At 47.8% G+C, this 23096-nt stretch overlaps 1 protein-coding gene across 1 annotated transcript in view; it reads left to right on the top strand.

Annotated features, from left to right (window-relative positions):
• LOC140425663 (plectin-like) overlaps window positions 1-23096 on the top strand; it is a 620159-nt gene that overhangs the window by 591678 nt on the left and 5385 nt on the right. The window contains 1 exon segment of the mRNA XM_072510158.1: window positions 2196-16186. Within this exon segment, the coding sequence (XP_072366259.1) occupies window positions 2196-15353 (13158 nt within the window). The 3' untranslated portion in view covers window positions 15354-16186.

Raw genomic sequence — 23096 nt, 5'->3', positions numbered from 1 at the left:
GGTTGGGGTCAGGGGGTTATTGGGTTAGATGTCGGGGGTGTTATTGGGTTGGGTATCGGGGGGGTTATTGGGTTGGCTATCGGGGGGTTATTGGGTTGGGTGTCGGGGGGGTTATTGGGTTGGGCGTCGGGGGGGATTATTGGGTTGGGTGTCGGGGGGGTTATTGGGTTGGGTATCGGGGGGTTATTGGGTTGGGTGTCGGGGGGGTTATTGGGTTGTGGTCAGGGGGGTTATTGGGTTGGGTGTCGGGGGAGTTATTGGGTTGGGTGTCGGGGGGGGTTATTGGGTTGGGTATCGGGGGGTTATTGGGTTGGGTGTCGGGGGGGTTATTGGGTTGGGGTCAGGGGGGTTATTGGGTTGGGTGTCGGGGGGGTTATTGGGTTGGGTGTCGGGGTGGGGTTATTGGGTTGGGTATCGGGGGTTATTGGGTTGGGGTCTTGGGGGGTTATTGGGTTGGGTATCGGGTGGATTATTGGGTTGGGTGTCGGGGGGGGTTATTGGGTTGGGTGTCGGGGGGGTTATTGGGTTTGGTATCGGGGGGGTTATTGGGTTGGGTATCGGGGGGGGGTTATTGGGTTGGGTGTCGGGGGGTTATTGGGTTGGGTATCGGGGGGGGTTATTGGGTTGGGTATCGGGGGGGTTATTGGGTTGGGTGTCGGGGGGTTATTGGGTTGGGTATCGGGGGGGTTATTGGGTTGGGTATCGGGGGGGGTTATTGGGTTGGGTATCGGGGGGGTTATTGGGTTGGGGGTCGGGGGGGGTTATTGTGTTGGGTGTCGGGGGGGTTATTGGGTTGGGTGTCGGGGGGGGTTATTGGGTTGGGTATCGGGGGGGTTATTGGGTTGGGATCGGGGGGGTTATTGGGTTGGGTGTCGGGGGGGGTTATTGGGTTTGGTATCGGGGGGGTTATTGGGTTGGGTGTCGGGGGGGTTATTGGGTTGGGTATCGGGGGGATTATTGGGTTGGGTGTCATGGTTATTGGGTTGGGTATCGGGGGGATTATTGGGTTGGGTGTCGGGGGGGTTATTGGGTTGGGTATCGGGGGGGGTTATTGGGTTGGGATCGGGGGGGGTTATTGCGTTGGGTGTCATGGTTATTGGGTTGGGTGTCGGGAGGGTTATTGGGTTGGGTGTCGGGGGGGTTATTGGGTTGGGTGTCGGGGGGGGTTATTGGGTTGGGTGTCGGGGGGGTTATTGGGTTGGGTGTCGGGGGGGTTATTGGGTTGGGGTCGGGGGGGGTTATTGGGTTGGGTGTCGGGGGGGTTATTGGGTTGGGTATCGGGGGGATTATTGGGTTGGGTGTCGGGGGGGTTATTGGGTTGGGTATCGGGGGGGTTATTGGGTTGGGTATCGTGGGGATTATTGGGTTGGGTGTCATGGTAATTGGGTTGGGTATCGGGGGGATTATTGGGTTGGGTGTCGGGGGGGTTATTGGGTTGGATATCGGGGGGGGTTATTGGGTTGGGCTCGGGGGGGGTTATTGCGTTGGGTGTCATGGTTATTGGGTTGGGTGTTGGGGGGGTTATTGGGTTGGGTGTCATGGTTATTGGGTTGGGTGTCGGGGGGGTTATTGGTTTATGTGTCGGTGGGGTTATTGGGTTGGGTGTCGGGGGGGTTATTGGGTTGGGTGTCGGGGGGGGTTATTGGGTTGGGGTCGGGGGGTTATTGGGTTGGGTGTCGGGGGTGTTATTGGGTTGGGTGTCGGGGGGGTTATTGGGTTGGGTATCGGGGGGATTATTGGGTTGGGTGTCGGGGGGGTTATTGGGTTGGGTGTCGGGGGGGGTTATTGGGTTGGGGTCGGGGGGTTATTGGGTTGGGTGTCGGGGGGGTTATTGGGTTGGGTGTCGGGGGGGTTATTGGGTTGGGTGTCGGGGGGGGTTATTGGGTTCGGGTCGGGGGGTTATTGGGTTGGGTGTCGGGGGGGTTATTGGGTTGGGTGTCGGGGGGGTTATTGGGTTGGGTGTCGGGGGGGTTATTGGGTTGGGTGTCGGGGGGGTTATTGGGTTGGGTGTCGGGGGGGTTATTGGGTTGGGTGTCGGGGGGGTTATTGGGTTGGGTGTCGGGGGGGTTATTGTCAATTAAAGGTGGGTTATGATGTTGCTTGCGGGGCGTAAGGGCTCCGTGGGAGGTGTGGTTTATTGTGCCTTGGTCACTATCCATCAATAATAATCCATTTCCCCTTGTCTCGTCTCACAGATGGAAGCTGGACAGAAGAAGGAAATTGTCGAAACCACAAAAAATCTTCAACAAACCTTCCTCAGTGAGAAAGAGCTTCTGTTGAAAAAGGAAAAGATGGTTGAAGAGGAAAAGGCAAAGTTAGAACGACTCTATGATGATGAAGTGAAGAAATCCCAGTCGCTGAAGGACGAACAAAGTAAACAGTTGAAGAAATTGGAAGATGATAAAGTCAAGCTTCTGGGTAGCATGGAGGATGCTCTGAGGAAGCAGCGAGAGGCAGAGAACCAAGTGTATGAGAAGCAAAGGGAACTTCAGGAAATGGAGCAGAAAAGGCAGCAGAAAGAAAAGGAGCTTGCTGATGAAAATCAGGCTCTGAAACTGAGGTTGGAGCAACTGAAACCACAAATGTTGGGAGCAAAGACCAATGAGATGCCTCCAATTCAGTCCGTGACAGTCACTCCAGTCGCTGCTGTTCCAAATGGCAGAGATGTGGTAGATTCCACTCCTGGGAGGAAAGATTCCAAACTCTCATTCAGTGGCCTCCGCCAGCCAGTCCCGGCGAGTCGCTTACAGCAAACAGGCATCCTCAGCAAGAAGCAATTCGATAAATTGAAGAAAGGTTCTGTCACAGTGCAGGAACTCTGCCAAAAAGACAGCCTGAAGACTTACCTGCAGGGTAAAAGCTGCATTGCTGGTCTGATCATCGAACCCACAAATGAGAAAATGAGCATCTACGAGGCAATGAAACAGGGACTGTTGAAAGCCAGCACAGGCACGATGTTGCTGGAGGCTCAGGCAGCCTCTGGCTTCATCATTGACCCAATTGATGACAAGAAACTGCCAGTCAATGAGGCCATCAGGGAAGGAGTAGTTGGACCAGAGCTTCAGGACAAACTGCTCTCTGCCGAGAGGGCAGTGACCGGTTACAAGGATCCATTCACAGGAAATACCATCTCCCTGTTCGAGGCAATGAACAAAGACCTGATCATTCCAAACCAGGGCATCCGCCTGCTTCAGGCACAGATGGCTACTGGTGGCATCATTGACCCTGTGAATAGCCATCGCCTACCCTTGGACCAAGCCTACAAACAGGGTATATTTGACCAGGACATGAATAAAACAATTGCCAGCGACACTGATGAAACCAGAGGATTCTTTGACCCCAATACTCAGGAGAACCTTTCATACTTCCAGCTGATCGGGAGATGTCGCAGGGATCCAGAAAGTGGCCTCAGTCTCTTACCATTGACCGATGAAGCAGTAAACCGAAAGGGAGGTTACTCAAAGGAGCAGGCGCACGACATCTTCAATACAGCTACAGTGTCTGTCCCAGCAGGCAAATTCTCCGGGAAAACTGTCACTATCTGGGAATTGATCAATTCGGAATACTTCACCGAAGACCAGAGGAGGGACTTAATCCGGCAATACATGTCAGGACATGTGACCATTGAGAAGATTATTAAATTCATCATTACAATTATTGATGAAACGGAAGCTAAAAAGCAGCTTCTCTTCGACGGTCTGAGGGACAAGGTTCCAGCCAGAAAGTTATTAGAATCTAAGATCATTCAGAAGAAGACTTTTGATGATCTTCAGCAGGGTAAGGCAACACCAGAAGATGTTGGTAAGCTGGAGGCAGTGAGGAAATTCCTACAGGGATCAGACAGCATCGCTGGAGTGTTTATCGAACCTACAAAAGAGAAGATGAGTTTTTATGAAGCGATGAAGAAGAATCTGTTGAGTCCGAGCATTGCAGAGGCTTTACTGGAAGCTCAAGCAGCCTCAGGGTTCATTATGGATCCAGTGAGAAATCGGACCCTGAGTGTGGATGAAGCTGTTAAGGATGGCCTCATTGGACCAGAACTCCACGAGAAGCTTCTGTCTGCTGAAAAAGCGGTAACTGGATACACTGACCCCTACACTGGCCGCAAGATCTCCTTATTCGAGGCAATCAACAAGAATTTCCTTCACAAAGATTATGGGATCCGCCTCCTCGAGGCACAGTTAGCATCTGGAGGCATTATTGACCCAGTGAGCAGTCATCGCCTGCCCACAGATGTAGCTTACAAGCGAGGCATGTTAGATGAGGAGATGAGTCGGATGTTGTCTACTCCCAGAGCCGACAACAAGGGATTTTATGATCCAAATAGCGAGGAGAATCTCAGCTACCAGGAGCTGAAGGACAGATGTAAAACGGATGGTACAACAGGCCTCTTCCTGCTACCTCTGAGTGAGAAAGCTATAGCATTCAAACCTGCTTATGATGAAGAACAGACAAAAGATACCTTTAGAAAGACCACAGTCTCTGTTCCAGCCGGCACATTCACTGGGAAAACAGTCACTATCTGGGAGCTGATTAACTCCGAATATTTCACTGATGAACAGAGGAGGGAATTGATTCGACAATATCGATCAGGAAAGGTCACAGTGGAGAAGATCATCAGAATTGTCATCACAGTGATTGAGGAAAAGGAAGGGGAGAAGAAGCCACAGCTCACATTCGACGGTCTGAGGGACAAGGTTCCAGCCAGTGAGTTACTGGAATCTAAGATCATTCAGAAGAAGACTTTTGATGATCTTCAGCAGGGTAAGGCAACACCAGAAGATGTTGGTAAGCTGGAGGCAGTGAGGAAATTCCTACAGGGATCAGACAGCATCGCTGGAGTGTTTATCGAACCTACAAAAGAGAAGATGAGCCTTTATGAAGCGATGAAGAAGAATCTGTTGAGTCCGAGCATTGCCGAGGCTTTACTGGAAGCTCAAGCAGCCTCAGGGTTCATTGTGGATCCAGTGAGAAATCGGACCCTGAGTGTGGATGAAGCTGTTAAGGATGGCCTCATTGGACCAGAACTCCACGAGAAACTTCTGTCTGCTGAAAAAGCGGTAACTGGATACACTGACCCCTACACTGGCCGCAAGATCTCCTTATTCGAGGCAATGAGGAAGGACCTCGTCCCCAAAGAGCATGGTGTCCATCTCCTCGAGGCACAGTTGGCTTGTGGAGGCATCATTGACCCTGTGACCAGCCATCGCCTGCCCCTCGAATTAGCCTACAAACGAGGAATGTTTGATGAGGAGATGAACAATATGTTGTCCACTCCCAGCGATGATATTAAAGGTTTCACTGACCCAAACACAGACGAACATGTCACATACCAACAGCTGAAGGAGAAATGTAGAACTGACCCTGAGACATCCCTTTCCCTGTTACCACTGACAGAAGAGGCAACTAAACATGTGGAAATTCACTCTGAGAAGGTGACTAAGGACATTTTCCAAAGGGCTACAGTGTCTGTCCCATCTGGGAAATTCTCCGGGAAAACTGTCACTATCTGGGAATTGATCAATTCGGACTACTTCACCGAAGACCAGAGGAGGGACTTAATCCGGCAATACAGATCAGGACATGTGACCATTGAGAAGATTATTAAATTCATCATTACAATTATTGATGAAACGGAAGCTAAAAAGCAGCTTCTCTTCAACGGTCTGAGGGACAAGGTTCCAGCCAGAAAGTTATTAGAATCTAAGATCATTCAGAAGAAGACTTTTGCTGATCTTCAGCAGGGTAAGGCAACACCAGAAGATGTTGGTAAGCTGGAGGCAGTGCGGAAATTTCTACAGGGATCAGACAGCATCGCTGGAGTGTTCATCGAACCTACAAAAGAGAAGATGAGCCTTTATGAAGCGATGAAGAAGAATCTGTTGAGTCCGAGCATTGCAGAGGCTTTACTGGAAGCTCAAGCAGCCTCAGGGTTCATTGTGGATCCAGTGAGAAATCGGACCCTGAGTGTGGATGAAGCTGTTAAGGATGGCCTCATTGGACCAGAACTCCACGAGAAGCTTCTGTCTGCTGAGAGAGCGGTAACTGGATACACTGACCCCTACACTGGCCGCAAGATCTCCTTATTCGAGGCAATCAACAAGAATTTCCTTCACAAGGATTATGGGATCCGCCTCCTCGAGGCACAGTTAGCATCTGGAGGCATTATTGACCCAGTGAGCAGTCATCGCCTGCCCACAGATGTAGCTTACAAGCGAGGCATGTTAGATGAGGAGATGAGTCGGATGTTGTCTACTCCCAGAGCCGAGAACAGAGGATTTTATGATCCAAATAGCGAGGAGAATCTCAGCTACCAGGAGCTGAAGGACAGATGTAAAACGGATGGTACAACAGGCCTCTTCCTGCTACCTCTGAGTGAGAAAGCTATAGCATTCAAACCTGCTTATGATGAAGAACAGACAAAAGATACCTTTAGAAAGACCACAGTCTCTGTTCCAGCCGGCACATTCACTGGGAAAACAGTCACTATCTGGGAGCTGATTAACTCCGAATATTTCACTGATGAACAGAGGAGGGAATTGATTCGACAATATCGATCAGGAAAGGTCACAGTGGAGAAGATCATCAGAATTGTCATCACAGTGATTGAGGAAAAGGAAGGGGAGAAGAAGCCACAGCTCACATTCGACGGTCTGAGGGACAAGGTTCCAGCCAGTGAGTTGCTGGAATCTAAGATCATTCAGAAGAAGACTTTTGATGATCTTCAGCAGGGTAAGGCAACACCAGAAGATGTTGGTAAGCTGGAGGCAGTGAGGAAATTCCTACAGGGATCAAACAGCATCGCTGGAGTGTTTATCGAACATACAAAAGAGAAGATGAGCCTTTATGAAGCGATGAAGAAGAATCTGTTGAGTCCGAGCATTGCCGAGGCTTTACTGGAAGCTCAAGCAGCCTCAGGGTTCATTATGGATCCAGTGAGAAATCGGACCCTGAGTGTGGATGAAGCTGTTAAGGATGGCCTCATTGGACCAGAACTCCACGAGAAACTTCTGTCTGCTGAAAAAGCGGTAACTGGATACACTGACCCCTACACTGGCCACAAGATCTCCTTATTCGAGGCAATGAGGAAGGACCTCGTCCCCAAAGAGCATGGTGTCCATCTCCTCGAGGCACAGTTGGCTTGTGGAGGCATCATTGACCCTGTGACCAGCCATCGTCTGCCCCTCGAATTAGCCTACAAACGAGGAATGTTTGATGAGGAGATGAACAATATGTTGTCCACTCCCAGCGATGATATTAAAGGCTTCACTGACCCAAACACAGACGAACATGTCACATACCAACAGCTGAAGGAGAAATGTAGAACTGACCCTGAGACATCCCTTTCCCTGTTACCACTGACAGAAGAGGCAACTAAACATGTGGAAATTCACTCTGAGAAGGTGACTAAGGACATTTTCCAAAGGGCTACAGTGTCTGTCCCATCTGGGAAATTCTCCGGGAAAACTGTCACTATCTGGGAATTGATCAATTCGGACTACTTCACTGAAGACCAGAGGAGGGACTTAATCCGGCAATACAGATCAGGACATGTGACCATTGAGAAGATTATTAAATTCATCATTACAATTATTGATGAAACGGAAGCTAAAAAGCAGCTTCTCTTCGACGGTCTGAGGGACAAGGTTCCAGCCAGTGAGTTACTGGAATCTAAGATCATTCAGAAGAAGACTTTTGCTGATCTTCAGCAGGGTAAGGCAACACCAGAAGATGTTGGTAAGCTGGATGCAGTGAGGAAATTCCTACAGGGATCAGACAGCATCGCTGGAGTGTTCATCGAACCTACAAAAGAGAAGATGAGCCTTTATGAAGCGATGAAGAAGAATCTGTTGAGTCCGAGCATTGCCGAGGCTTTACTGGAAGCTCAAGCAGCCTCAGGGTTCATTATGGATCCAGTGAGAAATCGGACCCTGAGTGTGGATGAAGCTGTTAAGGATGGCCTCATTGGACCAGAACTCCACGAGAAGCTTCTGTCTGCTGAAAAAGCGGTAACTGGATACACTGACCCCTACACTGGCCGCAAGATCTCCTTATTCGAGGCAATCAACAAGAATTTCCTTCACAAGGATTATGGGATCCGCCTCCTCGAGGCTCAGTTAGCATCTGGAGGCATCATTGACCCAGTGAGCAGTCATCGCCTGCCCACAGATGTAGCTTACAAGCGAGGCATGTTAGATGAGGAGATGAGTCGGATGTTGTCTCCTCCCAGAGCCGACAACAAGGGATTTTATGATCCAAATAGCGAAGAGAATCTCAGCTACCAGGAGCTGAAGGACAGATGTAAAACGGATGGTACAACAGGCCTCTTCCTGCTACCTCTGAGTGAGAAAGCTATAGCATTCAAACCTACTTATGATGAAGAACAGACAAAAGATACCTTTAGAAAGACCACAGTCTCTGTTCCAGCCGGCACATTCACTGGGAAAACAGTCACTATCTGGGAGCTGATTAACTCCGAATATTTCACTGATGAACAGAGGAGGGAATTGATTCGACAATATCGATCAGGAAAGGTCACAGTGGAGAAGATCATCAGAATTGTCATCACAGTGATTGAGGAAAAGGAAGGGGAGAAGAAGCCACAGCTCACATTCGACGGTCTGAGGGACAAGGTTCCAGCCAGTGAGTTACTGGAATCTAAGATCATTCAGAAGAAGACTTTTGATGATCTTCAGCAGGGTAAGGCAACACCAGAAGATGTTGGTAAGCTGGAGGCAGTGAGGAAATTCCTACAGGGATCAGACAGCATCGCTGGAGTGTTCATCGAACCTACAAAAGAGAAGATGAGCCTTTATGAAGCGATGAAGAAGAATCTGTTGAGTCCGAGCATTGCAGAGGCTTTACTGGAAGCTCAAGCAGCCTCAGGGTTCATTATGGATCCAGTGAGAAATCGGACGCTGAGTGTGGATGAAGCTGTTAAGGATGGCCTCATTGGACCAGAACTCCACGAGAAGCTTCTGTCTGCTGAGAGAGCGGTAACTGGATACACTGACCCATACACTGGCCGCAAGATCTCCTTATTCGAGGCAATGAGGAAGGACCTCGTCCCCAAAGAGCATGGTGTCCATCTCCTCGAGGCACAGTTGGCTTGTGGAGGCATCATTGACCCTGTGACCAGCCATCGCCTGCCCCTCGAATTAGCCTACAAACGAGGAATGTTTGATGAGGAGATGAACAATATGTTGTCCACTCCCAGCGATGATATTAAAGGCTTCACTGACCCAAACACAGACGAACATGTCACATACCAACAGCTGAAGGAGAAATGTAGAACTGACCCTGAGACATCCCTTTCCCTGTTACCACTGACAGAAGAGGCAACTAAACATGTGGAAATTCACTCTGAGAAGGTGACTAAGGACATTTTCCAAAGGGCTACAGTGTCTGTCCCATCTGGGAAATTCTCCGGGAAAACTGTCACTATCTGGGAATTGATCAATTCGGAATACTTCACCGAAGACCAGAGGAGGGACTTAATCCGGCAATACAGATCAGGACATGTGACCATTGAGAAGATTATTAAATTCATCATTACAATTATTGATGAAACGGAAGCTAAAAAGCAGCTTCTCTTCAACGGTCTGAGGGACAAGGTTCCAGCCAGAAAGTTATTAGAATCTAAGATCATTCAGAAGAAGACTTTTGCTGCTCTTCAGCAGGGTAAGGCAACACCAGAAGATGTTGGTAAGCTGGAGGCAGTGAGGAAATTCCTACAGGGATCAGACAGCATCGCTGGAGTGTTCATCGAACCTACAAAAGAGAAGATGAGCCTTTATGAAGCGATGAAGAAGAATCTGTTGAGTCCGAGCATTGCCGAGGCTTTACTGGAAGCTCAAGCAGCCTCAGGGTTCATTATGGATCCAGTGAGAAATCGGACCCTGAGTGTGGATGAAGCTGTTAAGGATGGCCTCATTGGACCAGAACTCCACGAGAAGCTTCTGTCTGCTGAGAGAGCGGTAACTGGATACACTGACCCCTACACTGGCCGCAAGATCTCCTTATTCGAGGCAATCAACAAGAATTTCCTTCACAAAGATTATGGGATCCGCCTCCTCGAGGCACAGTTAGCATCTGGAGGCATTATTGACCCAGTGAGCAGTCATCGCCTGCCCACAGATGTAGCTTACAAGCGAGGCATGTTAGATGAGGAGATGAGTCGGATGTTGTCTACTCCCAGAGCCGACAACAAGGGATTTTATGATCCAAATAGCGAGGAGAATCTCAGCTACCAGGAGCTGAAGGACAGATGTAAAACGGATGGTACAACAGGCCTCTTCCTGCTACCTCTGAGTGAGAAAGCTATAGCATTCAAACCTGCTTATGATGAAGAACAGACAAAAGATACCTTTAGAAAGACCACAGTCTCTGTTCCAGCCGGCACATTCACTGGGAAAACAGTCACTATCTGGGAGCTGATTAACTCCGAATATTTCACTGATGAACAGAGGAGGGAATTGATTCGACAATATCGATCAGGAAAGGTCACAGTGGAGAAGATCATCAGAATTGTCATCACAGTGATTGAGGAAAAGGAAGGGGAGAAGAAGCCACAGCTCACATTCGACGGTCTGAGGGACAAGGTTCCAGCCAGTGAGTTACTGGAATCTAAGATCATTCAGAAGAAGACTTTTGATGATCTTCAGCAGGGTAAGGCAACACCAGAAGATGTTGGTAAGCTGGAGGCAGTGAGGAAATTTCTACAGGGATCGGACAGCATCGCTGGAGTGTTCATCGAACCTACAAAAGAGAAGATGAGCCTTTATGAAGCGATGAAGAAGAATCTGTTGAGTCCGAGCATTGCCGAGGCTTTACTGGAAGCTCAAGCAGCCTCAGGGTTCATTGTGGATCCAGTGAGAAATCGGACCCTGAGTGTGGATGAAGCTGTTAAGGATGGCCTCATTGGACCAGAACTCCACGAGAAACTTCTGTCTGCTGAAAAAGCGGTAACTGGATACACTGACCCCTACACTGGCCGCAAGATCTCCTTATTCGAGGCAATGAGGAAGGACCTCGTCCCCAAAGAGCATGGTGTCCATCTCCTCGAGGCACAGTTGGCTTGTGGAGGCATCATTGACCCTGTGACCAGCCATCGCCTGCCCCTCGAATTAGCCTACAAACGAGGAATGTTTGATGAGGAGATGAACAATATGTTGTCCACTCCCAGCGATGATATTAAAGGCTTCACTGACCCAAACACAGACGAACATGTCACATACCAACAGCTGAAGGAGAAATGTAGAACTGACCCTGAGACATCCCTTTCCCTGTTACCACTGACAGAAGAGGCAACTACACATGTGGAAATTCACTCTGAGAAGGTGACTAAGGACATTTTCCAAAGGGCTACAGTGTCTGTCCCATCTGGGAAATTCTCCGGGAAAACTGTCACTATCTGGGAATTGATCAATTCGGAATACTTCACCGAAGACCAGAGGAGGGACTTAATCCGGCAATACAGATCAGGACATGTGACCATTGAGAAGATTATTACAATTGTTGTAACAATCATTGAGGAGAGTGGTGTGAAGAAGAAGCCACAGCTCACATTTGACGGTCTGAGGGACAAGGTTCCAGCCAGTGAGTTACTGAAATCTAAGATCATTCAGAAGAAGACTTTTGCTGATCTTCAGCAGGGTAAGGCAACACCAGAAGATGTTGGTAAGCTGGAGGCAGTGAGGAAATTCCTACAGGGATCAGACAGCATCGCTGGAGTGTTCATCGAACCTACAAAAGAGAAGATGAGCCTTTATGAAGCGATGAAGAAGAATCTGTTGAGTCCGAGCATTGCAGAGGCTTTACTGGAAGCTCAAGCAGCCTCAGGGTTCATTATGGATCCAGTGAGAAATCGGACCCTGAGTGTGGATGAAGCTGTTAAGGATGGCCTCATTGGACCAGAACTCCACGAGAAACTTCTGTCTGCTGAAAAAGCGGTAACTGGATACACTGACCCCTACACTGGCCGCAAGATCTCTTTATACCAAGCTATCAAGAAGGACCTTGTTTCTAATGTTCATGGGATCCATCTCCTCGAGGCACAGATTGCCACAGGAGGTATCATTGACCCAGTGACAAGCCACCGCCTGCCCATTAATGTAGCGTACCAGCGAGGAATATTTGATGAAGAGATGAACAAGACTCTCTCAGATATTACTTTAGACAGCAAAGGGTTTGTTGATCCCAACACTGATGATGAGCTGACCTATGCGCAGCTAAAGGACAGATGTTTAACAGATCCCGAAACCGGATTCTACCTCATCCCCATGACTGATGGAGAGAAACCAAAAGGGGTGGAGAATTTGATCCACGACGAGTCTGAAGCGAGGGAGGTGTTTGAGAACACGACTGTGGATCTTCCTGAGGGGACTTTAGGTGGGAAATCCATGTCCATTTGGGAGATCCTGAACTCTGAGTTCATTTCAGAGAAGGAAAGGCTTAAGTTAACAAGAGAATATCAGTCTGGAAAAATCACCCGTGAGCGTTTAGTTGTGGTAATCATTGAGATTATTCAGCAGGTGGAAATACGTAGAGGATATGAAATGATCAGTACTTTCCGGAGCCAAATCACTGCCGAGCAGCTCTATTCCTCAAAAATTATTGACTTGGAAACTCTGAATATGCTGAAGGGCAAGAAAATAACAGTGAGGGAAGTTTGTGAAATGGAGTCTGTAAGAAAGTATCTGTTTGGAACAGGAGCTATCAGTGGCATTTATAAATGCCCTGGGAAGGAAGTGTTCAATGTGTACGAGGCAATGAAGAAAGGGTTGCTGAAAGCTGAGCTAGCTCATTCTCTATTGGAAGCTCAAGCTGCCACGGGCTTCATGTTGGATGCAGTGAAGAATAAGAGGCTGAATGTGGATGAGGCAGTGAGAGAGGCTCTAGTTGGTCCTGAGCTCCACGACAAACTGCTTTCAGCTGAACGAGCTGTCACTGGTTACCGAGATCCTTACACCGGGAATATCATCTCACTTTTCCAGGCCATGAAGAAAGGCCTCATTGCGAAGGACTATGTGCTGAGCCTTCTGGATGCCCAGCTGGTCACGGGTGGGATTATTGACCCAGAATACAGTTATCACCTACCTCTGGAGGCTGCCTATCAACGAGGCTACCTCGACCGTGAGACTTACAGTCTACTGACCGATCCCACTGAAGGGTCACGAGGATTCCGTGACCCCAACACCGAGGAGCCAATGAGCTACAGTCAGTTGATGGCAAGGTGCAAAGTTGATAAAAATACAGGGCACCGCCTGTTGACAACAGACATGGGGTTGATATTCAAAGGTTTACGCAAACAGATCACGTTGGAACAACTGATGGCTTCGGGAATCATTACAAGTTCCGTCGCTGAAAAGTTACAGGCTGGTGATGTCACCGTTGACGAAGTTAGCGACAGCATCAAGAAATACTTGGAAGGCACCAGTTGTATTTCCGGAGTGTTTGTTGAGGCATCCAAGGAGAGATTATCCATTTACCAAGCCATGAAGAAGGGGATGATCAGACCTGGAACTGCATTTGAATTGTTGGAGGCCCAGGCAGCCACTGGATACATGATCGACCCAATTCGAAACATGAAATTAACTGTGAACGAAGCAGTGAAACTGGGAGTTGTGGGCTCAGAGTTTAAGGACAAGCTGCTGTCGGCGGAGAGAGCAGTTACTGGTTACAGAGACCCGTACTCGGGGGCTCTCTTGTCCCTCTTTCAAGCTATGCAAAAAAGTTTGATTCTCAAAGACCATGGAATCCGTTTATTAGAATCACAGATTGCTACAGGAGGCATCATAGACCCCCAGTTTAGTCACCGACTACCTGTTGAAATGGCCTACAAACGTGGTCTGTTTGACGAGGAGATGAACAAGATATTATTAGATCCGGGAGATGACACCAAAGGTTTCTTTGATCCAAACACAGAGGAAAATCTCACCTATCTGCAGCTGAAGGAACGATGTATGGTAGATTCTGACACTGGGCTCTGTTTACTACCCCTGAAAGATAAGAAGAGAGAGAGGAAAACATCATCCAAATCGTCTGTTCGCAAACGGCGAGTGGTGATTGTTGATCCTGAAAGCGGCAAAGAGATGTCTGTCTACGAGGCTTATCGCAAAGGACTGATTGACCATCAGACTTACACTGAGCTCTCTGAACAAGAGTGCGAATGGGAGGAAGTGACTATCTCCTCATCGGACGGTGTGGTCAAGTCAATGATCACTGACAGACGATCAGGTAGACAATATGATATCGATGATGCACTTTCCAAAGGTTTAATTGACCAAGGTTCTTTGGATCTGTACCGCTCAGGAGCCCTATCCATTACTGAATTTGCTGATATGTTGTCAGGAAACATGAGTGGACACCGCTCAAGATCATCCTCGGTTGGATCCTCATCTTCCTACACAAGCCAACAATCAAGTCCCATGAGAAGTCACATGGTTACATGGAGCGATCCATTGGAGGAGACTGGTCCAGTTGCTGGCATACTGGATACTGATACACTTGAGAAAGTCTCTATTACAGAAGCAATGCATCGTAACATAGTGGACAATATCACTGGACAGCGGTTACTGGAGGCCCAGGCGTGTACTGGGGGAATCATTGATCCCAATACAGGAGACAAATATCCTGTTACCGATGCTGTTGGCAAAGGCCTGGTGGACAAAATCATGGTGGACAGGATCAATCTGGCTCAGAAAGCATTCAATGGATTTGAAGATCCAAGAACCAAGACAAAAATGTCAGCTGCCCAAGCCTTAAAGAAAGGCTGGTTATATTATGAAGCTGGCCAGCGATTTCTGGAGGTACAGTATCTGACTGGTGGACTGATTGAACCAGATGTCCCCAGACGAGTGCCTCTGGATGAAGCTTTACAAAAGGGCACTATTGATCCACGCACTGTACAGAAGTTGAGGGATGTTGGGGCTTATGCAAAGTATATAACCTGCCCCAAAACCAAACTGAAGATCTCATACAAGGATGCAATGGACAGATCGATGATTGAAGAAGGGACTGGTGTACGTTTGCTAGAAGCATCATCACAGTCCACCAAAGGTTTTTATAGCCCGTACAATATGAGCGGAGCTGGTTCTGCCGCAGGTTCCCGATCGGGTTCAAAAACAGGATCCAGAACAGGCTCTAGACGAGGCAGCTTTGACGCCACAGGATCCGGTTACTCCATGTCCTTTTCCTCCTCCTCATACACATCGTCCAGTTATGGTCGCAGATTAGCAGCCAGCGTTCCTGGAGGGAAGGAGGTGTCTCAGAGTCTCTCTACTCCTCTCTATAACCCAGATGAAAGCTCCTCCTTAAACCAGACCCAGCTTCTACAAGTACCGATGATGTAGCAACGCCACCCATCCCACCCTCCCTTCCCCATATCAGCCTGTTCTACAACTAGCACAAGGCCCAGAAACCATCTCCGTTCAAAGACAAGGAAAAAAATGATTGTTGTGAAAAATTTTAGAGAGAAACTTATTTTAATTAACCCATAACCTCAGTCCCTCTGAGTTTTAAATAATCTTGTATTTGAAATTAATCAGATGGAATGTATATCTTTGGAATAAGTAGAGAATATTTATCAGGATATGATTTTCCCTCAAGCTCTCCCACGTCTTGTTGCTGTTTGTAGAGCAGGTCGATTAACCTAGATCCACATGCTGCCATATATGCCTGAACTTATTGTATCAGTGAGGAGGATTTGTAATGTCCAACTCCAAACTTTCTTCCTGTTGAATGCACTGACCCACAGCGTGCCGGATATCTCGCTTTCTATTTTTAAAAAATATGCTGCAAATATTAAGAGCTTTTCTTCCATCAAATTATAACAAAGACTTGATACTGTTTAAAGAAACCAAATATTAACAAGGTGCCGTCTAACAAATTTATTGAACCCTTCTTAGATAGGGTTCAAATCTGCTGCAGGAAAACTCAAATGAACTCTTCCCTCATCACATCTGTGTCCACTGCACTGAATCTGTCTAAATGACCATTTCAATCTGAGTGAATTCTGACTCCTTGTGTGAACCAGCACAACTACAAATAGCCTTCAAAATTAACCAACCTGCCAATCACTGATTGAATCTCCACCCTTGCTGCCGCCTTTACGTGTACACAGAAACTGATGGATGCTTTGATTGAAGTTCCACAGGCTCCGGGCAGTACAGCCAATACCCAGAAGGTGAGTGACATTAGCCTGCATCTCTGTCACTATCACACTTCCAAACTTCACTTTCTAATCACACTCAATACCTACATTCTACCTCCCAACCCATCTCACTCACTCCCCCTCTCTCTCTGTAATGGTGATAACACTCCATGACTTTGTCTCTCTCTCCCTCGAAAGCCAGCTCTCTCTCGGTCTCCTTCCCTCCGAGTTCTGCAATCTCTCATCACTTAAATCAATTCTGCTTTTCTATTGTTCTTGCCAAAATTGGCAAGTTAGCGCCGGGGTATTGTGGCTGGATTAGTAAACTAGACACCGAGGGTAATGATCTGGGGCCTCCGGTTCAAATCCTGCCACTGCAGATGGTGAAATGTGAATTCAGTAAAAATCTGGAGTTAAAAGTTTAATGATGACCATGAAACCATTGTCGATTGTTGTAAAAACCCATCTGGGTCAGTAATGTCCTTTAGGGAGGGAAATCTGCCGTCCTTACCCGGTCTGGTCTACACGTGACTCCAGACCCACAGCAATGTGGGTGACTCTGAATTGCCCTCAGGGACGGGCAACAAACACCGGCCCAGCGACACCCACATCCTCTGGACAAATAAAATTTACCCACATTGTACTCCATCTGCCAAATTTGTGCCTGTCCGTATCCCTCTGTACACTCTTCATATACCCTTGGCACCTTAATTTTCTACCTACCTTTGTGTCAACAGCAAATGTGGCCATACACTTGGTCCCTTAAACCAATCATTTATATAAATTGTAGATGGCTGAGGCCTCATCTTATCAACCTGAAAATTACCCATTTAACCCTCTTCTCTGCTTCCTCTGAGTTTAGTAATCCCTTATCCTTTATCTGTGCTAATATGATACTCCCTATACCATATAGGATTATCTTGTGTGATTTTATCTTTGATATGACCTTCACGTCTACCTGTCCCCGTTATCCACCTTGCTGCAAATTCCTCAAAAAACTACAATAAATTAGTCAAGTACCACTTCCCTTTCACAAATAAAATGCTGGAAAAACCTACCCGGTCTGGCAGCAGCCTCTGCGGAGAGAGAACAAAGAACAAAGAACAAAGAAATGTACAGCACAGGAACAGGCCCTTCGGCCCTCCAAGCCCGTGCCGACCATACTGCCCGACTAAACTACAATCTTCTACACTTCCTGGGTCCGTATCCTTCTATTCCCATCCTATTCATATATTTGTCAAGATGCCCCTTAAATGTCCCTATCGTCCCTGCCTCCACTACCTCCTCCGGTAGTGAGTTCCAGGCACCCACTACCCTCTGCGTAAAAAACTTGCCTCGTACATCTACTCTAAACTTTGCCCCTCTCACCTTAAACCTATGCCCCCTAGTAATTGACCCCTCTACCCTGGGGAAAAGCCTCTGACTATCCACTCTGTCTATGCCCCTCATAATTTTGTATACCTCTATCAGGTCGCCCCTCAACCTCCTTCGTTCCAGTGAGAACAAACCGAGTTTATTCAATCGCTCCTCATAGCTTATGCCCTCCATACCAGGCAACATTCTGGTAAATCTCTTCTGCACCCTCTCTAAAGCCTCCACATCCTTCTGGTAGTGTGGCGACCAGAATTGAACACTATACTCCAAGTGTGGCCTAACTAAGGTTCTATACAGCTGCAACATGACTTGCCAATTCTTATACTCAATGCCCCGGCCAATGAAGGCAAGCATGCCGTATGCCTTCTTGACTACCTTCTCCACCTGTGTAGCCCCTTTCAGTGATCTGTGGACCTGTACTCCTAGATCTCTTTGACTTTCAATACTCTTGAGGGTTCTACCATTCACTGTATATTCCCTACCTGCATTAGCCCTTCCAAAATGCATTACCTCACATTTGTCCAGGTTAAACTCCATCTGCCATCTCTCCGCCCAAGTCTCCAGACAATCTAAATCCTGCTGTATCCTCAGACAGTCCTCATCGCTATCCGCAATTCCACCAACCTTTGTGTCGTCTGCAAACTTACTAATCAGACCAGTTACATTTTCCTCCAAATCATTTATATATACTACAAAGAGCAAAGGTCCCAGCACTGATCCCTGTGGAACACCACTGGTCACAGCCCTCCAATTAGAAAAGCATCCCTCCATTGCTACCCTCTGCCTTCTATGGCCTAGCCAGTTCTGTATCCACCTTGCCAGTTCACCCCTGATCCCGTGTGACTTCACCTTTTGTACTAGTCTACCATGAGGGACCTTGTCAAAGGCCTTACTGAAGTCCATATAGACAACATCTACTGCCCTACCTGCATCAATCATCTTAGTGACCTCCTCGAAAAACTCTATCAAGTTAGTGAGACACGACCTCCCCTTCACAAAACCGTGCTGCCTCTCACTAATACGTCCATTTGCTTCCAAATGGGAGTAGATCCTGTCTCGAAGAATTCTCTCCAGTAATTTCCCTACCACTGAAGTAAGGCTCACCGGCCTGTAGTTCCCGGGATTATCCCTGCCACCCTTCTTAAACAGAGGAACAACATTGGCTATTCTCCAGTCCTCCGGGACATCCCCTGAAGACAGCGAGGATCCAAAGATTTCTGTCAAGGCCTCAGCAATTTCCTCTCCAGCCTCCTTCAGTATTCTGGGGTAGATCCCATCCGGCCCTGGGGACTTATCTACCTTAATATTTTTTAAGACACCCAACACCTCGTCTTTTTGGATCACAATGTGACCCAGGCTATCTACACCCCCTTCTCCAGACTCAACATCTACCAATTCCTTCTCTTTGGTAAATACTGATGCAAAGTATTCATTTAGTACCTCGCCCATTTCCTCTGGCTCCACACACAGATTCCCTTGCCTATCCTTCAGTGGGCCAACCCTTTCCCTGGCTACCCTCTTGCTTTTTATGTAAGTGTAAAAAGCCTTGGGATTTTCCTTAACCCTATTTGCCAATGACTTTTCATGACCCCTTCTAGCCCTCCTGACTCCTTGCTTAAGTTCCTTCCTACTTTCCTTATATGCCACACAGGCTTCGTCTGTTCCCAGCCTTTTAGCCCTGACAAATGCCTCCTTTTTCTTTTTGACGAGGCCTACAATATCACTCGTCATCCAAGGTTCCCGAAAATTGCCGTATTTATCTTTCTTCCTCACAGGAACATGCCTGTCCTGTATTCCTTTCAACTGACACTTGAAAGCCTCCCACATGTCAGATGTTGATTTGCCCTCAAACATCCGCCCCCAATCTATGTTCTTCAGTTCCCGCCTAATATTGTTATAATTAGCCTTCCCCCAGTTTAGTACATTCATCCTCGGACCACTCTTATCCTTGTCCACCAGTACTTTAAAACTTACTGAATTGTGGTCACTGTTACCGAAATGCTCCCCTACTGAAACATCTACCACCTGGCCGGGCTCATTCCCCAATACCAGGTCCAGTACCGCCCCTTCCCTAGTTGGACTGTTTACATATTGTTTTAAGAAGCCCTCCTGGATGCTCCTTACAAACTCTGCCCCGTCTAAGCCCCTGGCACTAAGTGAGTCCCAGTCAATATTGGGGAAGTTGAAGTCTCCCATCACCACAACCCTGTTGTTTTTACTCTTTTCCAAAATCTGTCTACCTATCTGCTCCTCTATCTCCCGCTGGCTGTTGGGAGGCCTGTAGTATACCCCCAACATTGTGACTGCACCCTTCTTATTCCTGATCTCTACCCATATAGCCTCACTGCCCTCTGAGGTGTCCTCTCGCTGTATAGCTGTGATACTCTCCTGAACAAGTAGCGCAACTCCGCCTCCCCTTTTACATCCCCCTCTATCCCGCCTGAAACATCTAAATCCTGGAACGTTTAGCTGCCAATCCTGCCCTTCCCTCAACCAGGTCTCTGTAATGGCAACAACATCATAGTTCCAAGTAGTAATCCAAGCTCTAAGTTCATCTGCCTTACCCGTAATGCTCCTTGCATTAAAACATATGCACTTCAGGCCACCAGACCCGCTGTGTTCAGCAACTTCTCCCCGTCTGCGCTGCCTCAGAGCCACACTGTCCCTATTCCCTAGTTCTCCCTCAATGCTCTCACCTTCTGACCTATTGCTCCCGTGCCCACCCCCCTGCCATACTAGTTTAAACCCTCCCGTGTGACACTAGCAAACCTCGCGGCCAGGATATTTATGCCTCTCCGGTTTAGATGCAACCCGTCCATCTTATACAGGTCACACCTGCCCCGGAAGAGCTCCCAGTGGTCCAGATAACAGAAACCCTCCCTCCTACACCAGCTGTTTAGCCACGTGTTTGTCTGCTCTATCTTCCTATTTCTAGCCTCACTGGCACGTGGCACAGGGAGTAATCCCGAGATTACAACCCTCGAGGTCCTGTCTTTTAACTTTCTGCCTAGCTCCCTGAACTCCTGCTGCAGGACCTCATGCCCCTTCCTGCCTATGTCGTTAGTACCAATATGTACAACGACCTCTGCCTGTTTGCCCTCCCCCTTCAGGATTCCCTCTACCCGTTCGGAGACATCCTGGACCCTGGCACCAGGGAGGCAACATACCATCCTGGAGTCTCTTTCACGTCCACAGAAGCGCCTATCTGTGCCCCTGACTATAGAGTCCCCTATAACTATTACTCTTCTGCGCTTTGACCCTCCCTTCTGAACATCAGAGCCAGCCGTGGTGCCACTGCTCTGGCTGCTGCTGTTTTCCCCTGATAGGCTATCCCCTATAGATAAACAAAGTTAATATTTTGAGTCTGTGTAATTCTTGAATCCAAAACATTGTATGTTTTTAAGAAGCAGTTAGATATCGCATTTGGGACGAAGGAGATCAATGGATCTGGGGGAAAGCAGGATTAGGCTATTGAGTTGGATGATGAGCCATGATGGTGATGAATGGCAGAGCCGGCTCGAAGGGCCGAATGGCCTCCTCCTGCTCCTATCTTCTATGTTTTCTTCAGGGCCCTTTCACAAAACCACAAAGATTAGAAGTAGGTCAGAATGTAGGCCCAACGGGAAGGCAGTAACGTGGTGGTGATATCACTGGTCTGTAATCCAGAGATCCCGCCTGATGTTCTGGGGACTCAGCTTCCAATCTCACCATAGCCGCAGGTGGAATTTAAATTCAATTCAGAAATAAAAAGCTAGTCCAGGTACCGTGAAACCATTGTCAATTATCGTAAGATGTCCTTTAGGGAAGGAAATCTGCCGTCCTTACCCGGTCTGGCCGACATGTGACCCCAGACCCACAGCAATGTGGGTGACTATTAACTGCCTCCCTCTGAAATGACCGAGCGAGACGCTCAGTTACATCTGGTCGTTGTAAAGTATACAAAAAGGAGAGAAACCAGATTAATCACCCGGTTTCCACCGACACCCAGAATGATGTTGGCAGCCCAGCCCTGTCAATCCTGCAATGTCTGGATGTAATTTTTTTTCATTCATTGACAGGATGTGGGTGTAGATTGTTCAATCAGCATTTATTGCCCAACCCTAGTTGCCCTTCAGACGGTGGTGGTGAGCTGCCTTCTAGAATCGTTGCTGTCCTTGAGGTGTAGGTACATCCACTGTGCTGTTAGGGAGGGAGCCCCAGGATGTTGTCCCAGCGACAGTGAAGGAACGGCGATATATTTCCAAGTCAGGGTGATGAGTGACTTGGAGGGGAACCTCCAGGTGGGGTTCCCAGGTATCTGCTGCTCCTGTCCTTCTAAATGGTAGTGGTCGTGGGTTTGGAAGGTGCTGCCTAAGGAACCTTGGTGTGTTCTTGCAGTGCAATGACCATGAAACCATTGCCGATTGCCATCTGGTTCACTAATGTCCTTTAGGGAAGGAAATCTGCCGTCCTTACTTGGTCTGGCCTACATGTGACTCCAGACCCACACCAATATAGTTGGCTCTTGAATATCTTCTGAAATGGAGGATAGTTAGGGAACATAAGAACTAGGAGCAGGAGTCGGCCATCTGGCCCCTCGAGCCTGCTCCACCATTCAATGAGATCATGGCTGATCTTTTGTGGACTCAGCTCCACTTTCCGGCCCGAACACCATAACCCTTAATCCCTTTATTCTTCAAAAAACTATCTATCTTTATCTTGAAAACATTTAATGAAGGAGCCTCTACTGTTCACTGGTAAAGGAATTCCATAGATTCATAACCCTTTGGGCGAAGAAGTTCCTCCTAAACTCTATCCTAAATCTACTTCCCCTTATTTTGAGGCTATGCCCCCTAGTTCTGCTTTCACCCGCCAGTGGAAACAACCTGCCCGCATCTATCCTGTCTATTCCCTTCATAATTTTATATGTTTCTATACGATCCTCCCTCATCCTTCTAAATTCCAACGAGTACAGTCCCAGTCTACTCAACCTCTCCTCGTAATCCAACCCCTTCAGCTCTGGGAAAACCTAGTGAATCTCCTCTGCACACCCTCCAGTGCCAGTACATCCTTTCTCAAGTAAGGAGACCAAAACTGAACACAATACTCCAGGTGTGGCCTCACTAACACCTTATACAATTGCAGCATAACCTCCCTAGTCTTAAACTCCATCCCTCTAGCAATGAAGGACAACACCTGTTGCACCTGTAAACCAACTTTTTGCGACTCATGCACTAGCACACCCAGGTCTCTCTGCACAGCAGCATGTTTTCATATTTTATCATTTAAATAATAATCCCTTTTGCTGTTATTCCTACCAAAATGCATAACCTCACATTTGTCAACATTGTATTCCATCTGCCAGACCCTAGCCCATTCACTTAGCCTATCCAAATCCCTCTGCAGACTTCCAGTATGCTCTGCACTTTTTGCTTTACCACTCATCATCGCGGAACTATTGCGGATACATTCTATAAACTCCTCCTCAAGGCTGCCTTGATCGACCTGGTTAAACCAATCGACAGTAGATTAAAATCCCCCATGATAACTCTGTACCATTTCTACATGCATCTGTTATTTCTTTGTTTAT

The sequence above is a fragment of the Scyliorhinus torazame genome, chromosome 6 (genome assembly GCF_047496885.1).
Source record: "Scyliorhinus torazame isolate Kashiwa2021f chromosome 6, sScyTor2.1, whole genome shotgun sequence".
Classification (NCBI taxonomy): domain Eukaryota; kingdom Metazoa; phylum Chordata; class Chondrichthyes; order Carcharhiniformes; family Scyliorhinidae; genus Scyliorhinus; species Scyliorhinus torazame.
Note: the sequence above shows the minus strand (reverse complement) of the source record. Positions and strands in the feature narration are given on the sequence as shown.